The sequence below is a fragment of the Schistosoma mansoni genome (assembly GCF_000237925.1).
Source record: "Schistosoma mansoni, WGS project CABG00000000 data, supercontig 0148, strain Puerto Rico, whole genome shotgun sequence".
NCBI classification, from domain to species: Eukaryota; Metazoa; Platyhelminthes; class Trematoda; order Strigeidida; family Schistosomatidae; genus Schistosoma; species Schistosoma mansoni.
In genome coordinates this window covers 66,203-90,742 of record NW_017386045.1, presented here as the reverse complement: position 1 = coordinate 90,742, position 24,540 = coordinate 66,203, and the positions used below count along the sequence as shown (strand labels likewise).

The 24,540-nt window shown below is 38.0% G+C and overlaps 2 protein-coding genes across 2 annotated transcripts; one reads left to right on the top strand and one right to left on the bottom strand.

Moving 5' to 3' along the window:
- Positions 1 to 3,002: 3,002 nt before the first annotated feature.
- Smp_094570 (hypothetical protein) lies at positions 3,003 to 21,063 on the bottom strand (the record flags this gene model as incomplete). The annotated part of the gene is made up of 15 exons (XM_018799298.1): positions 20,950 to 21,063; positions 20,791 to 20,917; positions 20,693 to 20,758; positions 20,577 to 20,658; positions 20,459 to 20,541; positions 20,354 to 20,427; positions 18,445 to 18,803; positions 17,217 to 17,393; positions 15,937 to 16,175; positions 14,312 to 14,589; positions 9,675 to 9,817; positions 8,271 to 8,480; positions 6,341 to 6,667; positions 4,967 to 5,259; positions 3,003 to 3,224 (listed from the first exon to the last, which is right to left on the bottom strand). Exons 1-15 carry the CDS (start codon positions 21,018 to 21,020, stop codon positions 3,003 to 3,005), a joined length of 2,751 nt encoding a protein of 916 aa, XP_018646607.1. The 5' UTR covers positions 21,021 to 21,063.
- Positions 21,064 to 24,163: 3,100 nt separating this feature from the next.
- On the top strand, positions 24,164 to 24,540 carry Smp_190320 (family A2 unassigned peptidase (A02 family); the record flags this gene model as incomplete). The annotated part of the gene is made up of 1 exon (XM_018799287.1): positions 24,164 to 24,540. The coding sequence occupies one exon, from the start codon at positions 24,164 to 24,166 to the stop codon at positions 24,437 to 24,439; it is 276 nt and encodes a 91-aa protein (XP_018646606.1). The 3' UTR covers positions 24,440 to 24,540.

Here is a 24,540-nt window from a genome sequence, read left to right as displayed (position 1 = left end):
CATCGACTGAGATGGTTAGGCCACGTGTTACGTATGCCTGAACACGGGTTATCACGACGCGCTATGTTGACTAGTGTAAGGGATGGTTGGAAAAGAGTTAGGGGCGGCCAAACCAAAACGTGGCATCAGTGCTTGAAGTCACTAACTCGTAGTCTGATACATGTTGGCAGATGCAGACTACCTGGTTGGGGTCCGCGTGACTATCGTAACCAATGGTTGGAGACTGTGGTTGACATCGCTCAGAATCGATCACAATGGTGTAGGTGTATGCACTCTTTATCTTCCCTTAAACCTTGAGATTAAAATTGCTTCATATTTGTCTTCCTTCCTATACTATATCCTTATATACAACCTTTCTTTTATATATTACCACCACTAAATTAACCAATTCTATGAATCCGGTGTTTATTTTGTTGTGCTAACGAGGTATGGCAACTTGGACCGATGCATAAATGTGCCTGATCCTACGTTGTAAATGACTAACCGACTGATTCCCTTTTCATTCCAGCTGGTTATCAGGTGTAAGGTCAAGTTTGCGAACGATAGTGGAGTTTTTTTCCCCACTCGCTTTACTGAGTTCTCTTTTTTTTCTTTTGTATATTTTAGAGAAATACACCAATACAATCTCAGGAACTAATTTCAATATGATTAACTTACTTACATTTTGTCTTTTGATTAATCTAATATGTGTACATCATTTTATTGTTTGTAATATACCGATATATTTTATATTTGTAATATCCAATCAAGACGATAATTATTCTATCTCTCTTTCTTTTTGTTTTTGGAATAATTTCGACATCGATTGTTACCTTTATCCCATGAAGGATCAGCTTTGCCCTCAAATGCCCTGCTACGACCGAGAGTGAGGAGAGTCCGCTCTACCTCTCAAAATGCCCCCCACATGGTCACACGTATATAGCCTCTCCCAGGGAAGTCCTACTCATTGCCTTCTCGTGGCATTACTGTTTTTCACGAAATTGAGAGGACGAAAAGCGAATGTCCGGCGCTTTAACCGGGCTGGTGGACACTGAACGTCCACCTAGGTGAGTTGGAAAACCCTGATTCCAAATCAATGTTGTACATGGGCTCCAGTATCCTGAAGGAACAAATGCTGTATGAATCAATTGTTGGTGACCGGCTACCATGAGACTGCATCTCCTTAGGATGCTCCACTGCCTTATGGATCAGATCTTTTGGTCAAAGGCTCCGGGTGTGTCTCTGTGAGAACACCACCTGCTTCAGTTTGGACACCCGGTTAGTATCACAGCCCTCACACAAATCAAATGAGATTTGTGTGGTGCATATATATCTGGTTCACCTTTGTACCAATATTTATGTGTTTAAGTAAAAATAATAAAATATAATGAAATCTACCAACATGTGTGGATATTTTTCAAGTTACTAATGTTCAACAATAGGTGTTCTCGAAGCATTGCTCGTATATTATGTCACAATTGATTTGACGGGCGATGAGGGCTGGTGTAGAAGTAGTTTAAAAAGAAGCTTTAGTAGGCAAAATTAAGACATGGCATCAGTTCACTGACCCTGTATGTAGGTAGGTGCGCACTACCTGGTTGGGGTTTGCGTGATTATCGCAACGAAATGACGTGATTTAAATTTGTTTTTAATAGTGCAAGTTAATTCACTACGTGTATCTTTAGATCCTAAAGCTTCGAAACTCCTTACAATTTCTTTTTATTTTAGTAATATACATTTCCTCGGGCCGTATTTTAGATGCTTAATCGTTCCTACTACCATTAATCCTGTTACTACTTCTACTGCTCTGATATTTGCTGTGACAATATTTATCTCGCTACTTTAATAGGGTATCGGAACTGAAACCATTGTAAACACATGTCGCAGGTTCTCTGTTGTGTTTGACTAACCAATATAGTATATATTTCACAATTTGTGGATTATAGCCAAAGTCATGAAGAGTTAGTGAAACCTGTTGTTAGCATGACAAAGTTCCGATTATTGAATGCTTATGTTAGCATCAGCTGAGAGTACGCTGACTGTTCTATTTTTAACCTATCAGCGTTATCATAAGTATAAAGAGGATACTAGAAGATTCCTACATAAATGTTAAATAAACTCCTTGTTGTTCAGACAGACAACTGGAATATTTGTTCCCTTCCACAGCTTGTTCTGACTTATGAATAGTCGAGTGTAATTACAATATACAAGGAATAATAAACAGTACAAGATCATAACAGATTAACTTAATGAAGCATATTAAAGGCGATTATTTGATATTTTGGCTCATAGCATAGGTTCTCAAAGATATTAATTAAGACATTGTCATCCCCCTTATAATATTTCCCTTCTGTATACTGAGTGGTTTGAATGTAGGAATATATGACTATTCTTCTAAGGAAACATGAATCATAAATGATAACGACAGACTTTCATCATTTTCCTTCAGCGCTAAAACACCAGTACCAATAAATATCATAATTATTTAGTCTTAAAATTTACTTAGTATTGTTTGTTTGGATGCAGGTACATCCAGCTGACGAGTCCCAAATAGGACGAAACGCGCGTCAAACTGGATTCCATTGCTAGCCACTATCCATCTTTGCTTATTTAGTCTTTTGTTATGTGTTAACTGAGTTCTGTTGACCAAGTAACAATGTAACCATTAGTCTAAGTGAATCAACATCATATGTACCATCTTAATGTGCTAGATATTTGAGGATAGTCGACGCGAAACCCTGGCATGGTCTCATATGAATAGGCCTTCGTCAGCAAGGTATATCTATCTGTAATCTCGAGTGTACTGATGCTTCATGTAGAATTCAAAGTCGAGTCATCCAGCTTCACAATCTGAGATGTCACTATTAATAGTCTAAACAGATTGTGGCTGACTGCGATTTCCCAAAATCATTGGCCAGTGACACCAATGAAACTTGATTTACCGGAACATAAGAACAAGTGTACAGACATATTTACATCTTTATTTTGTAGTCAACAAATTATTTACATATAAAATGGATTATTCAATGTTTTCGTAGAAGTTGATGTAACACTTGATCAGGTGGTGGAGCTGTATAAATTGGATATTCACTAATTTGTTTTAAAGTATTTTCTAATTGTATATCAGAATCTAATTTTCGTTTATTTGCTCGTATATGATTATCAAATTTCACTGGAGACGCTGTATCAACCAACTGTAGTAAACTTCGTTGTTTCGGTTGCATATTTAACCTTGTAGTCTCCTTCTGGTAAAACGAAATCACAGAGGGGAGAATAAAAGAATAGGTTGAATGAATGAGAAACGATGTTTAATACATGAAAATAGGAAATATACAATAATTTCAATAGTTGAGATCATGAATCAATTGAACCTAGACCACCATGGAAAACCTGGAAGCACTAGACGGCTGTTTCGTCCTATTGTGGGACTCCTCAGCAATGCGCATCCACGATCTCGCCTCGCGAGATTCGAAACCAGGATCTACCAGTCTTCCATGTTTGTTAAAGAGAGCTCGGGTTATTTAACACATTTTAGTATTACATGTTAATTCTTTCTACAAGGGACACTTTCCCAAATCACATTAACTCAACAAAATATGCTGCTAGTTGATTGGTTGTCATCATCTTTTGGTCTGTTAACTTTGTTGTATGTTACAAGATCATCGAGTGTTATTGCATAAACAGAGTATTTCTATTTAGTTTCTCGACCTTTGCTTCAAATATTAAGCTATCCTAAACATTCTGTATTCTCCACCTCATATCAATGTGTGGATTATTTACGTCGAAAAGTGTCGTTGTGTGTGAAAGATGTCCAACCTATTCAAGTTCCCATTTGCTTGTGTTCGTAATGGAAGAATCTCAACTGTTACGTAGTGATTACCATAAACCAATACCAACCCCAATAAACGTAAAATTTACCGTTTTCAATTTATAACATGCATTAAGTAAAATTTAATAATATGTTGCTATTATTTTGGATTTATAACTGTAGAGTTTTCAGAAGAAGTTATCATATACTATGATTCGCTCTGATACTCTTTGTTCTCGCGAGAAGATATGTATGAAAGAAATGTAATTGAAGCTGAATCTGCAGTGTTACACAACCACTCCAATCAACGGTCGCAGAGATTAAAAACACCGTAACCAGGTAGTTTGCATTTACCGAAGAAGACTGAGATCAACAGTCCTTGGCTAATGGGATATTTAAGTTTGGCTGCTCCATCTTTCTTCCAGTCTACTCTAACACAAATTAACACTGGACATCGAGGTAAGCAATAGTGAAGCATTCATAACATACTCCTTAACTACCTCAATTGATGAAGACTTAAAACATCATCACACAAGTTGTTCCTTGCCTGTCAACCCTTGTAGGCCACTAACCAGCATTCTCCATCCAACTCTGTCCTAGACAATCCTATTCAGTTGCTATTCATCCTTTTGTCGTCTACTTCCATTTCCTGACACATTGTGTTTTTTGGTCTTCCTTTTTGCATTTTCCCTTCAGCATTCCAAGTAAGAGCTTGTCTCATGATGCAGTTTGATGATTTCCTTAATGTGTGTCATATTCACTCCCAGAATCTTTTCTTAATTTCCTCCTCAGTTGGAATCTGGTTTGTTCTATCCCACAGTAGGTTGTGCTGATGGTATCCAGTCAACGAACATTGAGTATCATGCCTAGACAATTGTTCGTAAATACATCTTTCAGAGCTTCTCCATCAAGTGAGTTTAGGTTGGATTTCTTCATGTAGTATTCCGAGATCCTGCTTTTTCTCTTGTATATGTTGAGGTCCACTGTTGGACAGACTGTTGATGCTACTCTTACAGATTACGTTTGACAACCATCGAGTAATACAGAATCGACTGTAGTACATTATAATTGTTTTTCAAATCCTAGATAAACATCTCGTTAAAACTACAAGTTATACAAGTCGTTAGCATGATGAATAACGAAAAAGAAGAAAACCCAACCACAATACAATATACTTACTAGATTTTTCTGTGCTTGTTTACGTGTTCCATAATAAACTAAATCATAACGTCCTGTCTCTCGTCCAATTAATGTTTTCATTAATCCTACCAATTGAACATGATGATCACCATCATTATCATTTAATGGAATAAAACAAAGTGATACAAACATTGTACCATTTGATTGTTTATGTTTATTCTTTACTCCACTCTTATGTATTCGATCACATAATGGTTGAGAAGCAAGATTTGCTAATGAATGTATGATATTCAATTTTATATTTGTATTCAATTGAACTTCATAAATGGCAACTACAATGAAGAAAGGAAGAAGCGAACAATCGATGAAATCGATGAAACCAGAACAAACGACATCAAATTATGATCTATATCATTACTAATAACGATTTGAGTTATTCAACTTCTTGATCCTCAAGGTTGAAATTTGATTGAACTAGCTATTCGGTCACATGTTTCAAAGATCGATTATGACTAGCAGTGAAATGTAGGATATGAGTTGTATCCTATTCGATACTCGTCAACTGGACAAACCTCTCTCAGTATTCATTATCATATAGGGATCCGAAGCCAGTACCTTTCTCTTTGTAAATGCTTGACGCTTTATCTACTGAGTTGCTGACCTTTAGTCAAAATCAAAAGAAGCTATTACAAGTTAAGTAATTCAGAAAGTCAACATGTCAGTAAATCTGAAATCAATGGCTAGTGACCTTGTGTGACATCATTCATTGTATTTTGCTCAAGATGTACAATTCCAGTATGCCTTCATCTACTCCACTCCAATTTATCTTTCAGAGTTATATGAAGTCCTAATCACATCGGAATGCGAATACATAATGCTCAAGTAATGACTGTTTGACGTTTGTCACAAAAAGTCATTTTATGAACGGTGTTAGATAAGTTAGCTGCCAATTTCAAAACTATCAACGGTGATAGAAATCTGTAGGATGAGAAGAAGTGTACTATTCTCAGTCCCCACCTTTTCTAGACCTCTCCTTCTGTTGTGAGAACCAGCATCTGTTGAGATGCTGGTTCTCTGAGGAAAACAACTTACTCGCACTACACTCTTGCACAGTCAGCAGAACCACTTCATCCTCGAACTGCTTTAAGTTTCGCCACTACTCAACGGACATTGTTAACACGGTAAGACCTAGAGAAATGGGTTCTACAACCAATGTGGCTCGACTCGACAATTACGACAGACCAGTTCAACCAACAACTAGTAAAAACACTTTTTCATCAACGTTGTGGTCATCGTTCTAAATGTAACCTTCTTCTCAAAACTATGAACGGATGATTTCAGAAGGCGTTCTGCTGAATAAAACAACATCACAAAATTAATATGAAACTGCTTTTATTTATATCACAAACCAACCTGTTCCATTTTTCAATCCCACAGCTAACCAAGGTTTACTCGGATGTGAAGTTAAACAGGTCGCTGATACATCTGAAACAACTGACATCATTTCAATACTGGAAGATGTACATTTCACTAAGCACAAAGCTCCAAGTGAAACACGCTCACTCATTGATCTGGAAGCATGACCACGAACCGTGATAGCCAGGTAACGTGCAACATTATCATCGTCATTATCCGTATGAGAAACAAGAGCACATTTGTCAATGATAACCTTCTTTGAATCTGGCCACAGACTCGACAGATTATCTTTTAGACAAATACTGGCAGCAACTTTTGGGTTGCCTGAAAATAAGAATGTTTTCGACAGAATACTGATCAATCTAAATTAAACAGACAGATCTGATGAATCATTAAAAGAATGTCAGTTTAATGGATGGCTAGCTAACCATCCACTCAAACTTAGAATTTTTGTGCAATTCATCTAATAATTATGATGTGAAGGATGGTTCAACTGATAACAATTATCCCAATGGTTACTCTAAAGTATCATATAACCAAATATATATATACAGCATCGATTGAAAACGCTTAAAAGGCTTATTGATGATAATATCTGTGGAATCTAAACTCTGGAGATGCCTATGCTTGGATTAAGTATTCTAACGACTGAAGAGAAATGTTTAGATATTTTGGAAGTGAATAATCCCACTGATAGAAATATGAATTCAAACTACAACTGTGAAATATTGTTGACGACAGTAGGAGAGTGTGGGCTTTAGATTATAGATAATTTCGAAGCATTGTTTGTACATAGTGAACAGTCGAGTAGTGAACGTAGATGTTGGGGAAAAGTACTGAACGAAGATGGCAAATCATTTTGAAGGACTGTAAATCTTTATTGACTGAGATTTTTTGAGAAACATTACAAATATAATCAGTCACTATCTGGTTTGTGAGTTGGTTAGTTGAACGGTAGGCACACAAATCAAATCAAAACGTTCCATTAGTCTATGAATTCACAAGCCATTGAGGTCCGAGTAATGACCATAAACGATTTTTGGAGGCTGAATGGAATGGGTCAGAATCAGTCACAATGGTGTGGATCAATCCACCCTTTATCCTCCTCTACATCTCTTATTGTAGTAGTTATCCATACAGTTTTCACCGTCTCCTAGCAGCATATCATCAATGTTCAATCTTAACAATTACTATCGTTACTACTATTGTTCAGTTGCATCATGCCACTGTAGTATGGCAACCTGAGTTAGTGAACATTTGTACCAGGATCTACATTGATCGTGATTGACTAAATGATTCATACAGGATTGCACTTAATGTGTCTTTTTGGATCACCAACTGTCACTATTCAATGTCTAAGGAGCTGCAATCGGCTAGACTAGATTACTTATCAACTATAATGTTCAGAAAGAGGAGTGCGAAATAAATGGAGTAGTGAAGACGTACTTTCGTTGACACAAACATAGTTCGACTGACTTTTTCTCACCGTTTTGTAATCTGTCCTGGTATATAATCAAATCCCTCTTTCAAAAAACATTGATGATTGGGAAAATTAGACAAGCGATATGACACATCATTCAAACATACAACCATGTCACAGTTATAACAACAGCAAGGTAAACACGTCTACATAAATTGATGATGTCAAACTTCATTGTATATTGAGGTGATTAACAATGTAACCAACACAGGCCAAAACGAATTTTCCTTTGTAGAGTGGGAAAGAGAAAACCTTCATAAACAACTGAATACTACAACCAGTGATCGCTTATTGGATCACAATAAGTCACAAGTCCGGAACCTATTCTATCCACTTCGGTTTGGGCAAACGAGTAGTAGTATCACTAGATCGGATGTGACTAGATCAATATGTACCTGACAAATGAGTTAATAATGATTATATCACAACAGGTTAATCTGAACTTACTTTCGAGTAGAATTTCATTCCAGTTTAAAAGAGTTAGATTAAGACCAGAATACACTAAAAGATTTGTCGATGTATTGGATTCATTTACATTAGATTGTACATTGAAGGGAATAACTAGAGAGCCAGGTGGTATGATCGAACGGTTTGGATTACTATACGACAAAAGATGGCATGAAGTTGGAATCCATGGGGAATATATAGGATTTTTCGCTGTGAAAGACAGAAACATTGATCAAAAAAAGAGCAGTCTACAGTCTTGTTGTTTCTAATCTGAAAGTGAATAGCTGCAACCAGTAGGTAAACCAAGATATGGAATCAGCCCATGTTTCCTAGGTACCTTAATAATCCTATGCTTATCAAAAGGGGTTTATGTGAAGATTTAGTATTTTTATAGTTGACAGCGTGAGTCAATTGAAGCTAGACCACCAGAGAAAATCTGGAAGCACCACAATAGGACGAAACGGTCGTCCAGTGCTTCCAGGTATTCCATGGTGGTCTAGCTTCAATTGACTCATGATCTCAACTATGAAAATCCTATGCTTCTTTATTTTATAAGTTCATACTTTCTTTTCGATTGGTACCGTTCATATCTAATCTTTTCAACTGTTAATAACACTCCCACTACTCTAGAATTTTCCATGGTAATCTCATCCCGTTGTATGGATATAATGTGGCAAGTTGAATGTAATTTTCCAACTGAACATTGCTCTGTATTTAATAACTATACAAATTGATGAAAAATGATGTATTATTAAGGATATTCTGTGCTACGTTCATTTCATTATTATTTATTTGAACACATAAATATTGGTATAGAGGGGCACCAGATACATATGCGCCACACACAAAATTGTCATTTCATTTAACTGTGTGAGGGCTATGATACTGCTAGGGTGTCCAAACTGAAGCAGGTGGTTTTCTTAAGGGGTCACACCCGGAGCCTTCGACCTAAAGGTTTGATCCACAAAGCAGTGCAGGAGCATCGGAAGGAGATGCAGTCTCATGGTAGCCGGTGACCAACAATTGATTCATACGCCATTTGTTCCTTCAGGATACTGGAGTTAGCTCATGTGCACCATTGGTTTGGAATCAGGGTTTTCCAACTCACCTAGGTGGACGCGCCGTGTCTACCAACCCGGCCAAAGCGCCGGACATTCGCTTTTCGTCTTCTCAATTTCGTAAACAACACCCCTGCCACGAGAAGGCAATGAGTAGGACTTTCCTGGTAGAGGCTATATACGCGTGACCATGTGAGAGCATTTCGAGAAAGAGAGTGGGCCCTCCCCACTCTCAGCCGTACCAGGGCATTCGAGGGCTACATTCACGTATATTTGTTTCATCTAAACATGTTAGGTTTTAAATAATTGATGCAAACAAACAAATAAATAAAACAATAAATCTCACTGTATTCAAAATTATAATTCCATATCATAAGTCGATAATCCATTAACAGTACATATAATTGATTTTTCTCAGATGGAACAAACTCCATACTGACAGCAGGACAACCAAAATGTGACATGGAATAAGTATCAACTGAAGTGAATCTATTAAGATTTGAAGAAAATTTCCACACAAAGATATGAAACATAATTTAAATCTTCATCGAAGATTCAATAAAGAGAATACTGATTACTTTCAAAAAAAGCTTTCACTTACTAATCAGTAGTTTAAATAATCTTACATTCATAATAATCAATGACGATTTTTTTTCTGAAAAGAAGGTGGGATACACTCATTGATACAATAAAACAAGAAGGACCTACTTACTTACTTCTTTAAGCCTAGTACTTCCAATAGAGAATAGGCCGCCGACCAGCATTCTCCAACCTTCCTTTCTAGTTCTATCCAGTTGTTGTTCATTCTTCTCATGTCTCCATTTCTCGGCGTAATGGGCTCTTTGGTCTTCCTCTTCTCCTTTGGCCTTTAGGATTCCAGATGAGGGCTTGTCTTGTGACGAAGTTGGATGATTTCCTCAATGTGTGTCCTATCCACTTCCAACAATTCTTCCTGATTTTTTCTTTCACTGAATTCTGGTTTGTTCTCTCCAACAGTAGCTTGTTGCTGATATTGTCTGACGAACGGATTCGAAGTATCTTGCGTAGACAACAGTTAATAAACACCTGTATCTTCTGGATGATAGCTTTCGTAGTTCTCCAGGTTCCCGCCCCATACAGTAGAAGTGCCTTGACATTTGTATTGAAAATTCTGATCTTGGTGTTGATTGACAATTGTTTTGAGTTCCAGATGTTCTTCAGTTGCAAATATGCTGCTCTTGCTTTGCCGATCCTCACCCTCACATCTGCATCTGATCCACTGTGTTCATTGATGATGCTGTCCAGATATGTAAAGGTTTCCACATCCTCCAAAGCTTCTCCGTCAGGTGTAATTCGACTGGTGCATGTTGTATTGTATCGGAGAGTCGTGCTTTTCCCTTTGTTTATATTGAGACCTACTGGTGCTGCTACACCGGTCGTCCTCTCTTTCGTTTGTTGTTGCGTGTGTGATAGAAGAGCCAGATCATCTGCGAAGTCTAATTTTCAACAAAAACTTTGTGAATGACATTTCGGATTAGACCACTTTCAGGTGTACCATAATCAGTTCATCAGGTTCTATGAAGCCAGAAGTAAGTGTATAATATACTGACGATCTATCATCGCAGTTAGGAAACGCTGATTAGTTTTATATAGGAACTAACAATAAAAAGTAATGGAATAACAGCTTAGTTGTGAATAATTAACATTCATATGTCAAATTATCCCTTGTAGTAAAGAAAAAAGTCTGTATGACATATTCGGAGGTGGATCAATGTTATAAAGTTAAGGTTATCAATCCATAGTTTTCGTCATCATCTGTAATGCAAAACATTCGGGTTAGATGTCATGAATCAATTCAGAATTTTAAGTTGAATTTACAAATTAGGGCTAGTGTTTTTATCATCAACCGACATCAACTATAATATAATGTTTTGTCACCCTTTAGTTTACAAGCTTGAGAAACTTAGGGTTGAGTTTAGGGTAAGGGAATATTATCTAGCTTAACTAATCACTCTTGCGTGTGCATTACATTATGTCAAGTACTTTATTAACACACAATCTGTCTTAGAAGCATGTCATATTATATATAATAGTCCTACAGTGGGCGGTCAATTGCGACTGGAATGGTTCACTGGTGGTAACATTCCAAATTGAAAAGCTAAGTAAAGCGAGTACCAACTCAAAAGCTGCATCATTAATGTAGATATAACATGCCGACAAGTGACATTATTTATTTTACTTATTTAAACACATAAATATTGGTACAAAGGAGAACCAGATATATATGCACCACACAAATCTCATTTGATTTGTGTGAGGGCTGTGATATTGCTCAGGTGCCCAAACTGAAGTAGGTGGTTTTCTTAGGGGGCCACACCCGGAGCCTTTGACCTGAAGGTCTGATCCACAAGGCAATGCAGGAGCATCGGAAGGAGATGCAGTCTCATGGTAGCCGGTGACCAACAATTGATTCATACGCCATTTGTTCCTTCAGGATACTGGAGTCAGCTCATGTGCACCATTGGTTTGGAATCAGGGTTTTCCAACTCCCCTAGGTGGACTTACTGAGTCCACCAACCTGGTTAAAGCGGCGGACATTCGCTTTTCGTCCTCTTAATTTTTTAGATAACAGTAATGCCACGAGAAGTCAGTGAGCAGGACTTCCCTGGCAGAGGCTATATACGCGTGGCCATGTGAGAGCATTTGGAGAGGGAGAGCGGACTCTCCTCTCTCGGCAGTACCAGGGCATTTGGGGGCGACAAGTGACTCATCACCAACTACTTCTAATTAACTTACATACCCTATTCTACCAAACTGCTACTAAACATGTTACGTCGGATTTCAATGATACTAATCAAATAATAATGACTAACATAACAGTTGAATATTGAATATTCACACTAATATATGAATGATACATTACCATAAATGAATAAACATCACCATACACTTAGATAACTTAATGTCGTATTATTCCAATGATGATTTTTAAATACTGAACATTTGAGTAGAATTTTCTGATGAACTTATGTTAGATCAGTAAAACTACGATTTTTATGCACTAAAGTCAGTCAGTCAGCTACAACGTAGGACCAGTCACACATATGCATCCGTTCAAGTTGCCATACCTCGTCAGCACAACAAGATGAACACCGGATTCTTGGAATAGTTAATTTAGGGGTGGTGTTTATATCTGTTGAGTCTTGATAAGTATGATTACATAATAAGAATATCAGCATGAAATACTCATGACTGAATTTCTAACGATAACTTTTATTCATTAATTGTCACCGATGCTGTAAAATAATAAATTCAATGTCTTGATATGACTGCGCTAACTGATAGTTTAGTGGTACTTCGATCCAACATACAACAACCTCCTTATCCCTAGAGTTCCCACTCCTACAAGATATAAATCTCACAAGGAATATTTATTCTTCATATGGTCAAATAATTAGAATTACAGTCGAGTTTACTCAGTCGTATATCGACTAAATCTAGTGATTATTCGTCGTAAGAATTATAAATTTGAGCAATCATCATTTAAACATTGAAACTACAAAGAGTCGATTAAAACCGACAATGTACACTGGAATTACTTTTCCACTTTACTCCTGTATTCAACTATCTGTTAGATTTGGATAAAAAATGACTATTTAATTGGGATTATAGGTTGAACTTCGACAAATTGTATTTACAAACAATTGAGAATTTTTTAATATGAACGAGAGCCCCCAAATGCCCTGGTACGGCCGAGAGTGGAGAGAGTCCATTCTCCCTATCGAAATGCTCTCACATGGCCACGCGTATATAGTCTCTGACAGGGAAATCCTACTCACTGCCTTCTCGTGGTGGGGGTGTTGTCTACGAAATTGAGAGGACGAAAAGCGAATGTCCAGCACTCTAACCGGGTTGGTGGACACGGAAAGTTCACCTAGGTGAGTTTGAAAACCTTGATACCAAACCAATGGTGCACATGGGCTCCAGTATCCTGAGGGAACAAATGGCGTATAAATCAATCGTTGGTCACCGGCTACCATGGGACTGCATCTCCTCACGACGCTCCACCGCTTTGTGGATCAGACCTTTAGGTCAAAGGCTCCGGATGTGGCTCTGTGAGAAAACCACGGGCTTCAGTTTGGGCACCCGGGTAGTATCACAGCCCTCACACAAATCAAATGAGATTTGTGTAGTGCATATATATCTGGTGACTCCTTGTACCAATATTCATGTGTTGAAATAAATAAATAAATATGAATGAAAACACATATGAACTCGAATGAATTGGACGTGTGATACATAACAACATTTCAACGTTAATAATCCATATAGTGATAATAAGTAGAGAATACGGAACTTTCAGAATGGTTTTATATTCTGTACAAAAGTCAAACGTTGGAAAGAAACAACTTTATTTATATTAGTAACGTGTAATGACCTAGGAGTCCATACATAATAAAGGTAGCGAACTAAAAGCGATAACAAACAGTAATGTCACGCCAAATGTTATTTCAGAAATAGATATTAGAGGTTATACTGTGAAGAAAAAAACCTGTATGGAAAACCTGTAAGCACTGGACGGCCGTTTCGTTCTATTATGGGACTCCTCAGCAGTGTGCATCCACGATCCCGCCTCTATGGTAGTCTAGCTTCAATTGACTCATGATTTTAACTATATATACAAACGATAATTGTAAAGTGACATTATATTTAAAAAATTATTCCACAAAAATATAATCAATCTATTCTAATGAATGAATCCGCAATTGCTTGTCTTCATGTAGGCAAAAACGATTCCGAAATATTTCACATACAGTACGACAACCTAATCCCTGGTTTTCGAGGGGGATTTTGTGTAAGGATTTCTAAGAAACCATTTTTGAAGTTGCAAAGGTAGCCAGCTTTGTGGACAAATAAAAATGTATAGATTACCATAATAAGTAAAACGATCTAACATACAAATTACGAAATGTATTTCCTAATAAAAACGAAACGCTTCCTTACTTAACAAAATCATGAATTCCATCGACTGATGATGAAGACAGATCTTCATTCTCATTCTCCTTTTCTGATTCACGGCACTGCCACCAAGTTAGACGTGACTGATCATCAATTGGTAATCCTCGTTCATGATCAGCTAACTTTTTTACACATTCATAAGTCACAAACCAAGTAAATGCAACTTCAGTGCTCAACTGAGCCATTAATAATACTTCAGCATGTATAACTGGATGTTTTGAATCCATACTTCTGACAATAAGATTTTGGTGAGTAATGTCAATCTATAGTGAGAGAAAAAACAGTAAATGTCACTTTCTAAAAAATCGTCTCACACTACTTCTTAATTCCAGTTTCTTTTATTAGTCTGAAGAGTTGTCTGGTGTTGCCTACAGCTGCTACCTTTTCCATCTATTTTGCTTTCGTTGCCCAACACTGCTCATGATCGTCCCGTAAACTTTTGGTTAACCTAGATCTGACTTGTTTTCGCTCATCATCGTGTTCGGAGCCTGATGTGATAAGTTTACGAGAGTTTATCACTACAATAGATATAACGGAAATTAACTGGTTTTTCGTAACCCTTTGATTCAATTCACTAGTATATGTCGCTGGTGTTTCCACAGCTATTCGTATATCTTTCCAAGCAATATCTAGGCCAGCCTCGTTTTCAGAGCCACCCAAGTGTGACCTCAGTTGTTCCTGGAATCTACTTTTGGTTTTCTCGTCACTGAATTCAACTCTAATGGGTCTCATTAATGTGGTTTTTCTGCATCCAGTGAGGCACAAGCAAATGTGTGCTCGTATCAGAATATGATCAGAGTCCAAACAGGTATTCCAGAACGAGTGACAATCTTTTATTGAGCCTCTCCCAAGATGACTGATGGCAATAAGGTCTATTTGAGTCCATCGTTGGTTTGGTGCAGGGGGTCGCCATGTTAGACGATGTCTCTCCTTATGCTTAAAATTAGTGCTTGCTAAAAATAAACGATTGTCTGAGCACAGTTACAGCAGACGATCATCATTACTTGTTCGCTGAACCGGAATACTAAAATACCCACCTAAATGTCTTTCTGTTTGGTTTAAGCTACCTTCTTGGGCATTAAAGTTACCTGCTACGAGTACTATGTTTGAGCGTTCAACTTTTTGAAGAGGTTCAGAGAGCTTTCTGTAAAAGTCATCTTTCACTTCATCCGGGTCGCAGTCAGTGGGAGCGTAGACAGAAACGACGAAAAGGCAATGACGTGTGTCCCTATCCTTCCGAGTCCCTACAGAGCCGTTTAGCTAAGTTGCACATAGGCGACCGTTAATAGGGATCCATTCTAATAGTGCTTGTTCTGCCCTCGTAATTAGTGCTATGTCTACACCCTCCATTCCACGAGAACTAGTCATGGGGTCGCCAGATAAACGAAGGGTGTATCTTGTCGGCTCTCTGTTTTGACAAGGTGAGGTCAAATGAATGACCACACATAAGTCGAATAACGAAGTTTGGCTCATATATATATATATATATATATATATATATATATATATAGTGCTTCCTTGTACCAATGTATGTGTTTAAACAGATAAGTAAAATAAATTACCATAAAATTTTTAATCAACATTGTATCCACACAATAATAATTGATTACCTTTTGAACACCATGTTCACGGTCATTTACATTCATTAGCTGTATTTTACCACAGCCACCATTCGTCAAGAGGTATGTCGAAGACAATTCATCATCTATATGTGAAAGTTTGCTTTGTAAAGTCATTAAATTTTCCGGCATCATAAATGCAGCAGGAATTGGAAACCAGTGTTTAGGAAATTGCATAAAGCCTTGTTTTGAGTAGATTATTGTGAAAGCTCCATCCATAATGTGAAATGCTGATGAGGTTAAATTAATTGAAAAAAAGAGACAAAATTTTTCTTAGTGGTGTGAATTTGCTTTTTTCCTAGATTATTATTACTATGCTCATATCGTACAACTATCAGGCATCTAGGCTTCCTACATTCTATTATTGTAAGTTTTCGTTGGATCTCCTAACTGTGGTTATACGGCTTGCTCTATTCACTGCTGTATTTTGCTTGTTTATGTATAGAATATGATCTTCAATTTTACGGTGTGATGCAGCCTGGGATACCGATATATAAACGCATGTGTGCTTGAAATACAATTATAGAAACTTGGCTGGGTCATTTTCGTATTCGAACCCAAGAAGGGATGGGAGGTGCATCATTGGATAAATAGAAATTAAGATGACCTCGAACTTAACTTACGCTCAATCTTATCATTCGAAGAGTACATTAGTTAAAGCTTAGAACGAAATGCTAAAGATGGAACAGTAAACGCAGAGTAGATAAAATATAACTAGGGTTATGTAAGGTAAGATTTCTCTAGATATCGATTAAAACTACTACCGTTGGTCTTGAGCAACTGAGAGGTATCGCGGCTTTTGCACAAACGTTTGAGTATGACAAAAAACTGGTTCAAGTGAATAAATTACAGAAATTCGGGCTCAAGGAAATATAAACAGAACAGAATTTCTAGAAGCATGATATTCAAGTTAATTTGCAACCAACAAGCATGCCAAAATAGAGCTAACAGAGTAACTTATGAGGCTTTGGTTAATTGTATCCCATAGTAATCTTGGCCTCATGACAGTGTTTGCTATGAAGAACTCAGTAATGCTACTACTTCTACCAATATGTGATTTGAATCGACAACTTCATCTCTGTGCTAATGTGGTATGGCAACTCGAACTGATGTACGTACGTACGAAGTTCTACGTTGTAACTGACTGACTGACTCAGTAATGCAGTATGTAAAATTAGTCAAAGTCACCAAAACTGTTTCCCAAAAAACAGTTTAATCCGAAGACGATGACAATAATTATTTTCTACAATATATAGTAGGTAAATACTTACAGTTATTCTCCAAATTGACAGATATTATATCTTCACAAAAACCACCATGACTTCGAACAGAAGATACTGGATAGCCAAAATGAGGTAGAAAACGACGCTGTTGTGGACCACCGAAACAGTCAGTTACATCCCATTTGACCAACACACCTTCCAAACCACCAGAGAGAAGATGAGTGCCTGTAAGTTGAGAAGACTTGATTACTGCAAACTTCAAACTTGTAATACACTAATTTTAACACACAAGACAACTTTTCATAAGACTAAACAAATGTTAGCACATTTTCAATAATTAACACGCTTCAATATGTGTTTATATTGAATGAATAAGAATGAAAAGTAGCTATCTGCAGTAATACATAATAACTAACCAAATACTAAAATTATAACACTTGTTATCAATAGAGATAATTGGCTCTACGATTCGGTTCCTCGGAAGCATATAAATTGTTTTACATAATACAGACAACCTCTTCCGTGATAAAATTTATTGTTTATTTGAACACATAAATATTCGTACATAGGGCCACCAGTTATATATGCGCCACACAAATCTCATTTGATTTGTGTGAGGGCTGTGATACTGCTCAGGTGCCCAAACTGAAGCACGTGATTTTCTCACAGAGCCACATCCGGAGCCTTTGACCTAAAGGTCTGATCCACAAAGCGGTGGAGCGTCGTGAGGAGATGCAGTCCCATGGTAGCCGGTGACCAACGATTGATTTATACGCCATTTGTTCCCTCAGGATATTGGAGCCCGTGTGCACCATGGATTTGGTATCAAGGTTTTCCAACTCCCCTAGGTGAACTTACTGAGTCCACCAACCCGGTTAGAGTGCTGGACATTCGCTTTTCGTCCTCTCAATTTCGTAGACAACACCCCCACCACGAGAAGGCAGTGAGTAGGATTTCCCTGTCAGAGACTATATACGCGTGGTCATGTGAGAGCATTTCGAGAGGGAGAGCAGACTCTCCCCACTCTCAGCCGTACCAGGGCATTTGGGAGCCCGTGATAAAAATTATGGAGAGTGAGACAAAACGGTATACAGATATAAGGACGAAACCAGTATACGTATTATGAATCTAACAGTTCGCAAAATATCGTTTAGTTGTTATCGCCATCAAACAGTTTTTGAAAATGTTACAGATCACAATGATACCATTCAGTTACAAAAAAACCTAACCTGACACATAGTGTAACAAACGTAAAAACATTACATTTGCAACTAACCACATGACGTGAAGCAAAGACTTGTCACTTGTACGGAATGCCAATGAAGTAAAGACCGTTTAACATGAGATGGATGAACTGGGTAATAAGTGAATAAATGACCTTTTGCAAAATGTTTTTTGATGGCTTTTTTGACATGATCGAAAGAATCATCTTCTGAGCAATTCTCACTTCCAGTCCATTCGTCAGAAACAGGATTTAGCATGTTTAAATGATCATCAGTTTGAGCACATAAATTCCACCAAATGAATATTTCACCAAGACCATTTCCTGTAGCAATGATGCAGTCCTTTGGGTGTGCTGCGATGCATGTATAATTTTTTTGTTCTGAATGCTTTTCATTGGTGGGAATCGAATACCTTTGAAAAGAGGTAAAATTTAGTTTGATTACATTAACATCGGTACAAGGAAGCACCAAATATATATGCGCCACAGTCATTCCATTTGTGTGAGGACTGGAATACTGCCCGGGCACCCAAACTGAAGCGAAATTTACATGGATACGTCCTTAAAGAGAACGAATACTGCCATTTGGTTAAAATGTCAGAAACTCATCAAACAAGTGTTTAAAGTCGACCAAATCGTCACAAAAGTTATGACTAACTACTATGAAAACAAAGCAACTGCAATTGGAAAACACGATTAATTGTTCATATAATACCATATTAATTGTCAAGTTGGAGATAGTATGGCTTCATCCCTGTCAAACTTTTGCGATTTGATGTAAGCCATAGTAACGTTACTCGAAAGAAAACGAACCAATCAAGCATAAAGACATCGAATTTTAAAGCCTAAGTCAACCCTTCCATGAGACAGAACTAAAATAAATTAACTGACTGAATGTATTGTATCCACTAGAAACAAAGCTTAGTAGGGATGTGTTAGACATAAAACGGGCGAGTATGATCGATAAAACTTAGAGATGGCTCAGATGAAGAACAGCTTTATTTCGTAAAAAGGAAGATATTCCATGACTTTAAGATGACGGCTTTCACGATCAATGATTTCTTAATAACGATAAACAAAGTCATCCAGTAAGCATGAGTGCTGGTACTGACTTGAGTAGGTAACCGAATGGTGAGAAGAAATGTATATATACATTTACTTAATGACATCGTAAAATCGTGGTACGACAACTTAAACAGATGCAATTATGTGGCAAGTTTGACGCTGCTTTGACTGCTAAAAAGATGTAGTGCTAGATGGAAGATGTCGACTGAACGGATGTTTCTAAACAGTGGAAGAATGAAGGTATCTACCACTAATAAATCATTACAAGTTATGCTTTATACTCATTAGTGACAGTTCATGATAATTACAAGAGGGCACACAAACGCTTGTCAATATAAAGACCAATTAAGGATGATAGAATTAATTTATTTCAATTTGATTTCGATGTATTTATGTATAGCATTAACTGGACAGATAAACAAGTGAGAAATCAATTAATCCCGTGCATTAGTAAGTACAGTCACTTTACACTTTTGATTAATTTACGACCCTTTAAATAAGGAAATGTAATTTGTGAATATACCCAGAATGAAGCGTTACATTGAATTTAGTCAACGGCATCTCAAGCTATATATGTTTAAATAAATAAATAAATCTCAAGCTAATAGACTTTTGCCAATAGCTTCTACTATCTAAGTTTATGATATAAACAAGTCTATGGGCTTTTATTATTTCCTCTCAAGTAATATACAATGAATCTGTCGTATTCCAAGAGTAGTGTTGTCCTTGGTTCATTCAAATTTATGGAGAGCTAGTCGCATGAACTTAGTTTTATGAAAATCAGTTTGTTTGGAAAAAACAAGATCTTATTACGTTCACTTTCAAACAGCGTAAGTCAATTCAAATCGGAGAATACTATGAGGAAATAAGTACCTTAGTATTAAGGTCAAAGAATTACCTCACTGAGACATTTAAGTTAATCCAGTATACGATAAGGATGGAATCGACTATACATGCTACAAAGTCAGAATCCTACAACAGATTAAGAGCAGAAATCTCATACCTTATACGCCATTATAGCATTTTGGGGGAATTCTACGTAGTCTACATAATTTCCAGTAGAACGGTCATATGACTTTACGATATCTATAAAAGAATATATATAATTACTACTCAGCTACGTTTGTTTTTGCAAGTATGGCTAAAAATGTAGCCAGTTGCAGTAGGGAAGCAGAAGTCTATTGGGAACCTGGTATTCAAAATCTTTACTATATTGTACATTGGATCAAAAACTTACCTGGACCTTCTCACATGTTTTGGTATCCCAAACGATTAACTTCCCGTCTAAGCCGCCAGAAATTACCTGAAACATTAGCAAACCACTTAGAAACATACATGATGGGGTTTATCAATTCCAGGAACAATCCAAACCACTGAGTCTCTATGTCCGTGCAAGAACTGAGAGACTCCCGTGTGTGCATCAAGAACAACGACAAACTTGTCAGAGGAATAAACGATGCGACTGACAAAATATACTTCAAAAGTTCACATTACCTCTCGCTTTTCAGATATACAGGATCCGCGTTAACAATAAGCGACGATAGTCTACTGACTTTAGTAGTCATGCCGCCAAATCCCTACAGCGCGCCTGTTTCATCGACCTTCAGTAATAGAGATAGTAGGTTGAAGAATCTGTGTTAACCCTGACAGATCGCCTTCCAGTAGAACGCGTGGAACAGATGTACCGTTAATGGTATAACGGTAACTATTACCGTGTCCGATGTGCATGAGCACACTCTTCCTAGAATTAACTTCTAAGCCCCAACCCTGAGTCCATCTAAATATATCTTCTAAGTCAGCTTGGAGATGAAAATGACCAGCCTCAATTCTTATTGTTCTCAAGATTTTGACATCATCCCCAAACAATAATGTCGACGACATAGGCAATGGCAGCAATTCCTCAATATAAATAAGTAAAAGTAGAGGGCCTAAGATGGTGCCTTGGTAAACACCACTTTTGGCCGGCTTCAATTCCGATAGCGTTCCATTGACCCTCACTCCCTGTCTGTGGTCACATAAGAAGTCTCCTATCCATTCCTGCACAGCGACTATTATTCCAAAGATCGAGAGCTTCTGCATGAAGGCTTGTTACGAAAACTATGTTGCTCGGGAGTTAACAGATTGTACGAATCTATGTGACTTAGTAACTTATCCAAAATTATCTTTTCAATTAACTTGACGACTATTCTGGTTATAGTGAAAGGCCGGTAGTTAGATACGACCTGTCTCAATTCATCCCTCAATATAAAACTGAGTATGGCGTCTATCCAATCTCCTGGGAGTTGAATGAGTGAATGGGACAAGTTAAAGAGCGTCGCGAGTGGTCTTCAAATAATGCCCGCAAGAGATGACAGCAGTCGTGGATGCAATCTATCAGGACCCAACATCTTATAAGGTTTGAGGTTAGTGAATAATGGAAGAACAGTTTCCTCAGTCCCGTGTACAGATACAATAGCTTGTATCTCTGTGTGATTGGGACAAGTATTTGTAACAAAACACGTAGAGTCAACTGTGCTAAAATAGTTCGAAAAAGTCTCAGCTTTTGCCAGGTCTGATTCAACTGGTAAATCTGAATTTTCGTGTAACAGTAGAAAGGGGAGTATCATTACTACATTTTGTTCGCTATTTAACATACAAAAACAATCGTTTCAGATAAGTACGGCTATCACATACCAACTGTCGCTCGTAAATTGTATAGGATTTAGCCATGGTCTTTTTACATATATTGCGAAAATTTCGATGTTCACACTTATATGATGCCTGTCCTGTTGGCAAGCTTACGTGTTGACCATGTGACAAGCGGTTGTGTTACGGACTCCAATGTAGCCCTAACTTTATACCGTTCGTCTTCGATCAATCTATCCACATCGACCGACCAGTCAACCGAGATAGCACACTCTCTGATTGCCTAGATATTATCCCTCCAGATATTGGGACAGGAAGAAGCAGATGAAAATCGTATGTCATGTGTCCGAAACTTAAAGTACAACATGATCACTATTCACTAGTGGAGGAAGGTGCTGAATGTCTATGACATCCTCACAATAGTATGTGAGGACAAGGTCCAGAAATGATGGGTCATATTCCAAGTCAATGTGTGTCGGTTTTACGATACATTTGTAGCTGTAAATAATTCCCCAAAATCAATAGCTCATTAAGTGTTCGACATTGGATGCTGACCACGTTGTTTAAGTGGACTTGTTTAACTGAAGGCTTTCGGTCATTCATCCGTACCAGATCACGTTTCAATACGGCGTGGGACACAGCTCCTACGTTTCATTAGCCAGCTTATAGAAAAGGTCCTCGATATATTGGTAACGAATCAAATATATCTTTCCTGCCTCTTCTCGTCTGACTTCTGATTTCTATCTGACTGGGAACGATCGAATATAGAAGGTGCTACTGGTAGCTAGTTGTAAAACTAGAACATCCGTTGCATCGTCATTGGTGAGACCGACGTGATCTGGTACACCAAGTCAATATACTGTGAGTCTGTTCCATTTTGGAATATTATTATTGTTATTCTTTATTTGAATTTTATATATTGTGATATACTTTTTTTCGCGAATTTTTTTTTCCGGATATATTTTAATTAGACATTTTTCGTTATCTATATTACTATGACGGAACACTCACCCAAGGTTTTTAAGTTAAAGTCTATTCCCCCTATTTCGATTCAGTTAACGCCATTTTGGCCCGATAATATCGAGTCCTGGTTCTGCTATGCAGAAGCCGATTTTTGCATGCACGGAATCACGGACTCGCGCACACGTTTCCTCGCGGTAGTTAAGGCGTTACCGCGCGAGTTTAACAGGTACGTAACACCTAGTATGTTTACTAGTGATGTTCCCGAACCTTACGAAACGCTTAAGCTATCGATTTTAAAACGCGGAGACCTAACTGATCGACAACGGTTAGACCAACTCCTTAACAATATCGACTTACAACATGGTTCTGCGACGGACATGTTGCTTAGAATGAGAGAAGTCATTGGCCAACGAACTTTCGATGATGGCCTATTTAGACAACTTTTCTTGTCTAAACTCCCTCAACAGGTGCAGGCAGTGCTTGTTTCATTTCAAAACAATGCCATAGATGAACTAGCTGCATCTGCCGATCGAATCTTGGAAATCACCCAATTTTCTAAGGCCGAGGTTTTTACTATCAAAGAAAAACCCCAATCGACCTCGACTGACATGGCCGAACTATGTCACACGCTTACAAGATATCTTAGAGTTCGTAATGACCGTAGTCGGTCAAAATCCTCACGTAGGAGCGTTTCACGTAAGAGATCTGTCTCTCGACCACGAGAGACAGACAACCCCGACTGGTGCTGGTATCACAACCAGTACGGTAAATCCTCTAGAAATTGCAGGAGGCCCTGCAATTATCCGACCCCAAAATCGAGTGACACGATAAACAGTTCGGGAAACTTCCCAGCCGGCACGCGTTAACGGCAACCGTAGCCGGCGAACACAGCCGTCTGTTATACGTCACAGATGTGACAACGAAAGTTCGTTACCTCGTCGACACTGGCGCAGAAGTTAGCGTTCTTCCAGCAAATCCCGACGACAGACTTCGCGAGTCTGTTTTAAGTTTACAGGCGGCAAACGGAAAGCCGATCGCTACTTACGGTAAAAGGTACGTCTACCTTAACGTGGGTTTACGCAAACCCATACACTGGATTTTCGTTGTTGCAGACGTCTCTATGCCAATCATTGGTATAGACCTGTTACAACACCACAATCTACTCATCGACACACGCTCACGAAAGTTAATAGACGGAAACACTAAGTTATCCGTTTGCGTAACTCCTTGTTCTGGTTGCAGGTTATCCCCAGTCACGATTAAGCACGCCATAGACCCCTTGTACCAATCAGTACTCGACAAATACCCCGGGATATACCAATCGCAATCGAAATTACCTTGTGTAACCAGCAATGTTACACATCACATCTCGACTACAGGACCACCTGTATTTTAGAAAGCTCGAAGACTCGCTCCCGAGAAGCTTAAGTTAGCTAAAAACGAATTCGACCACATGATGGACCTAGGGATAATTCGACCATCGAATAGTCCATGGGC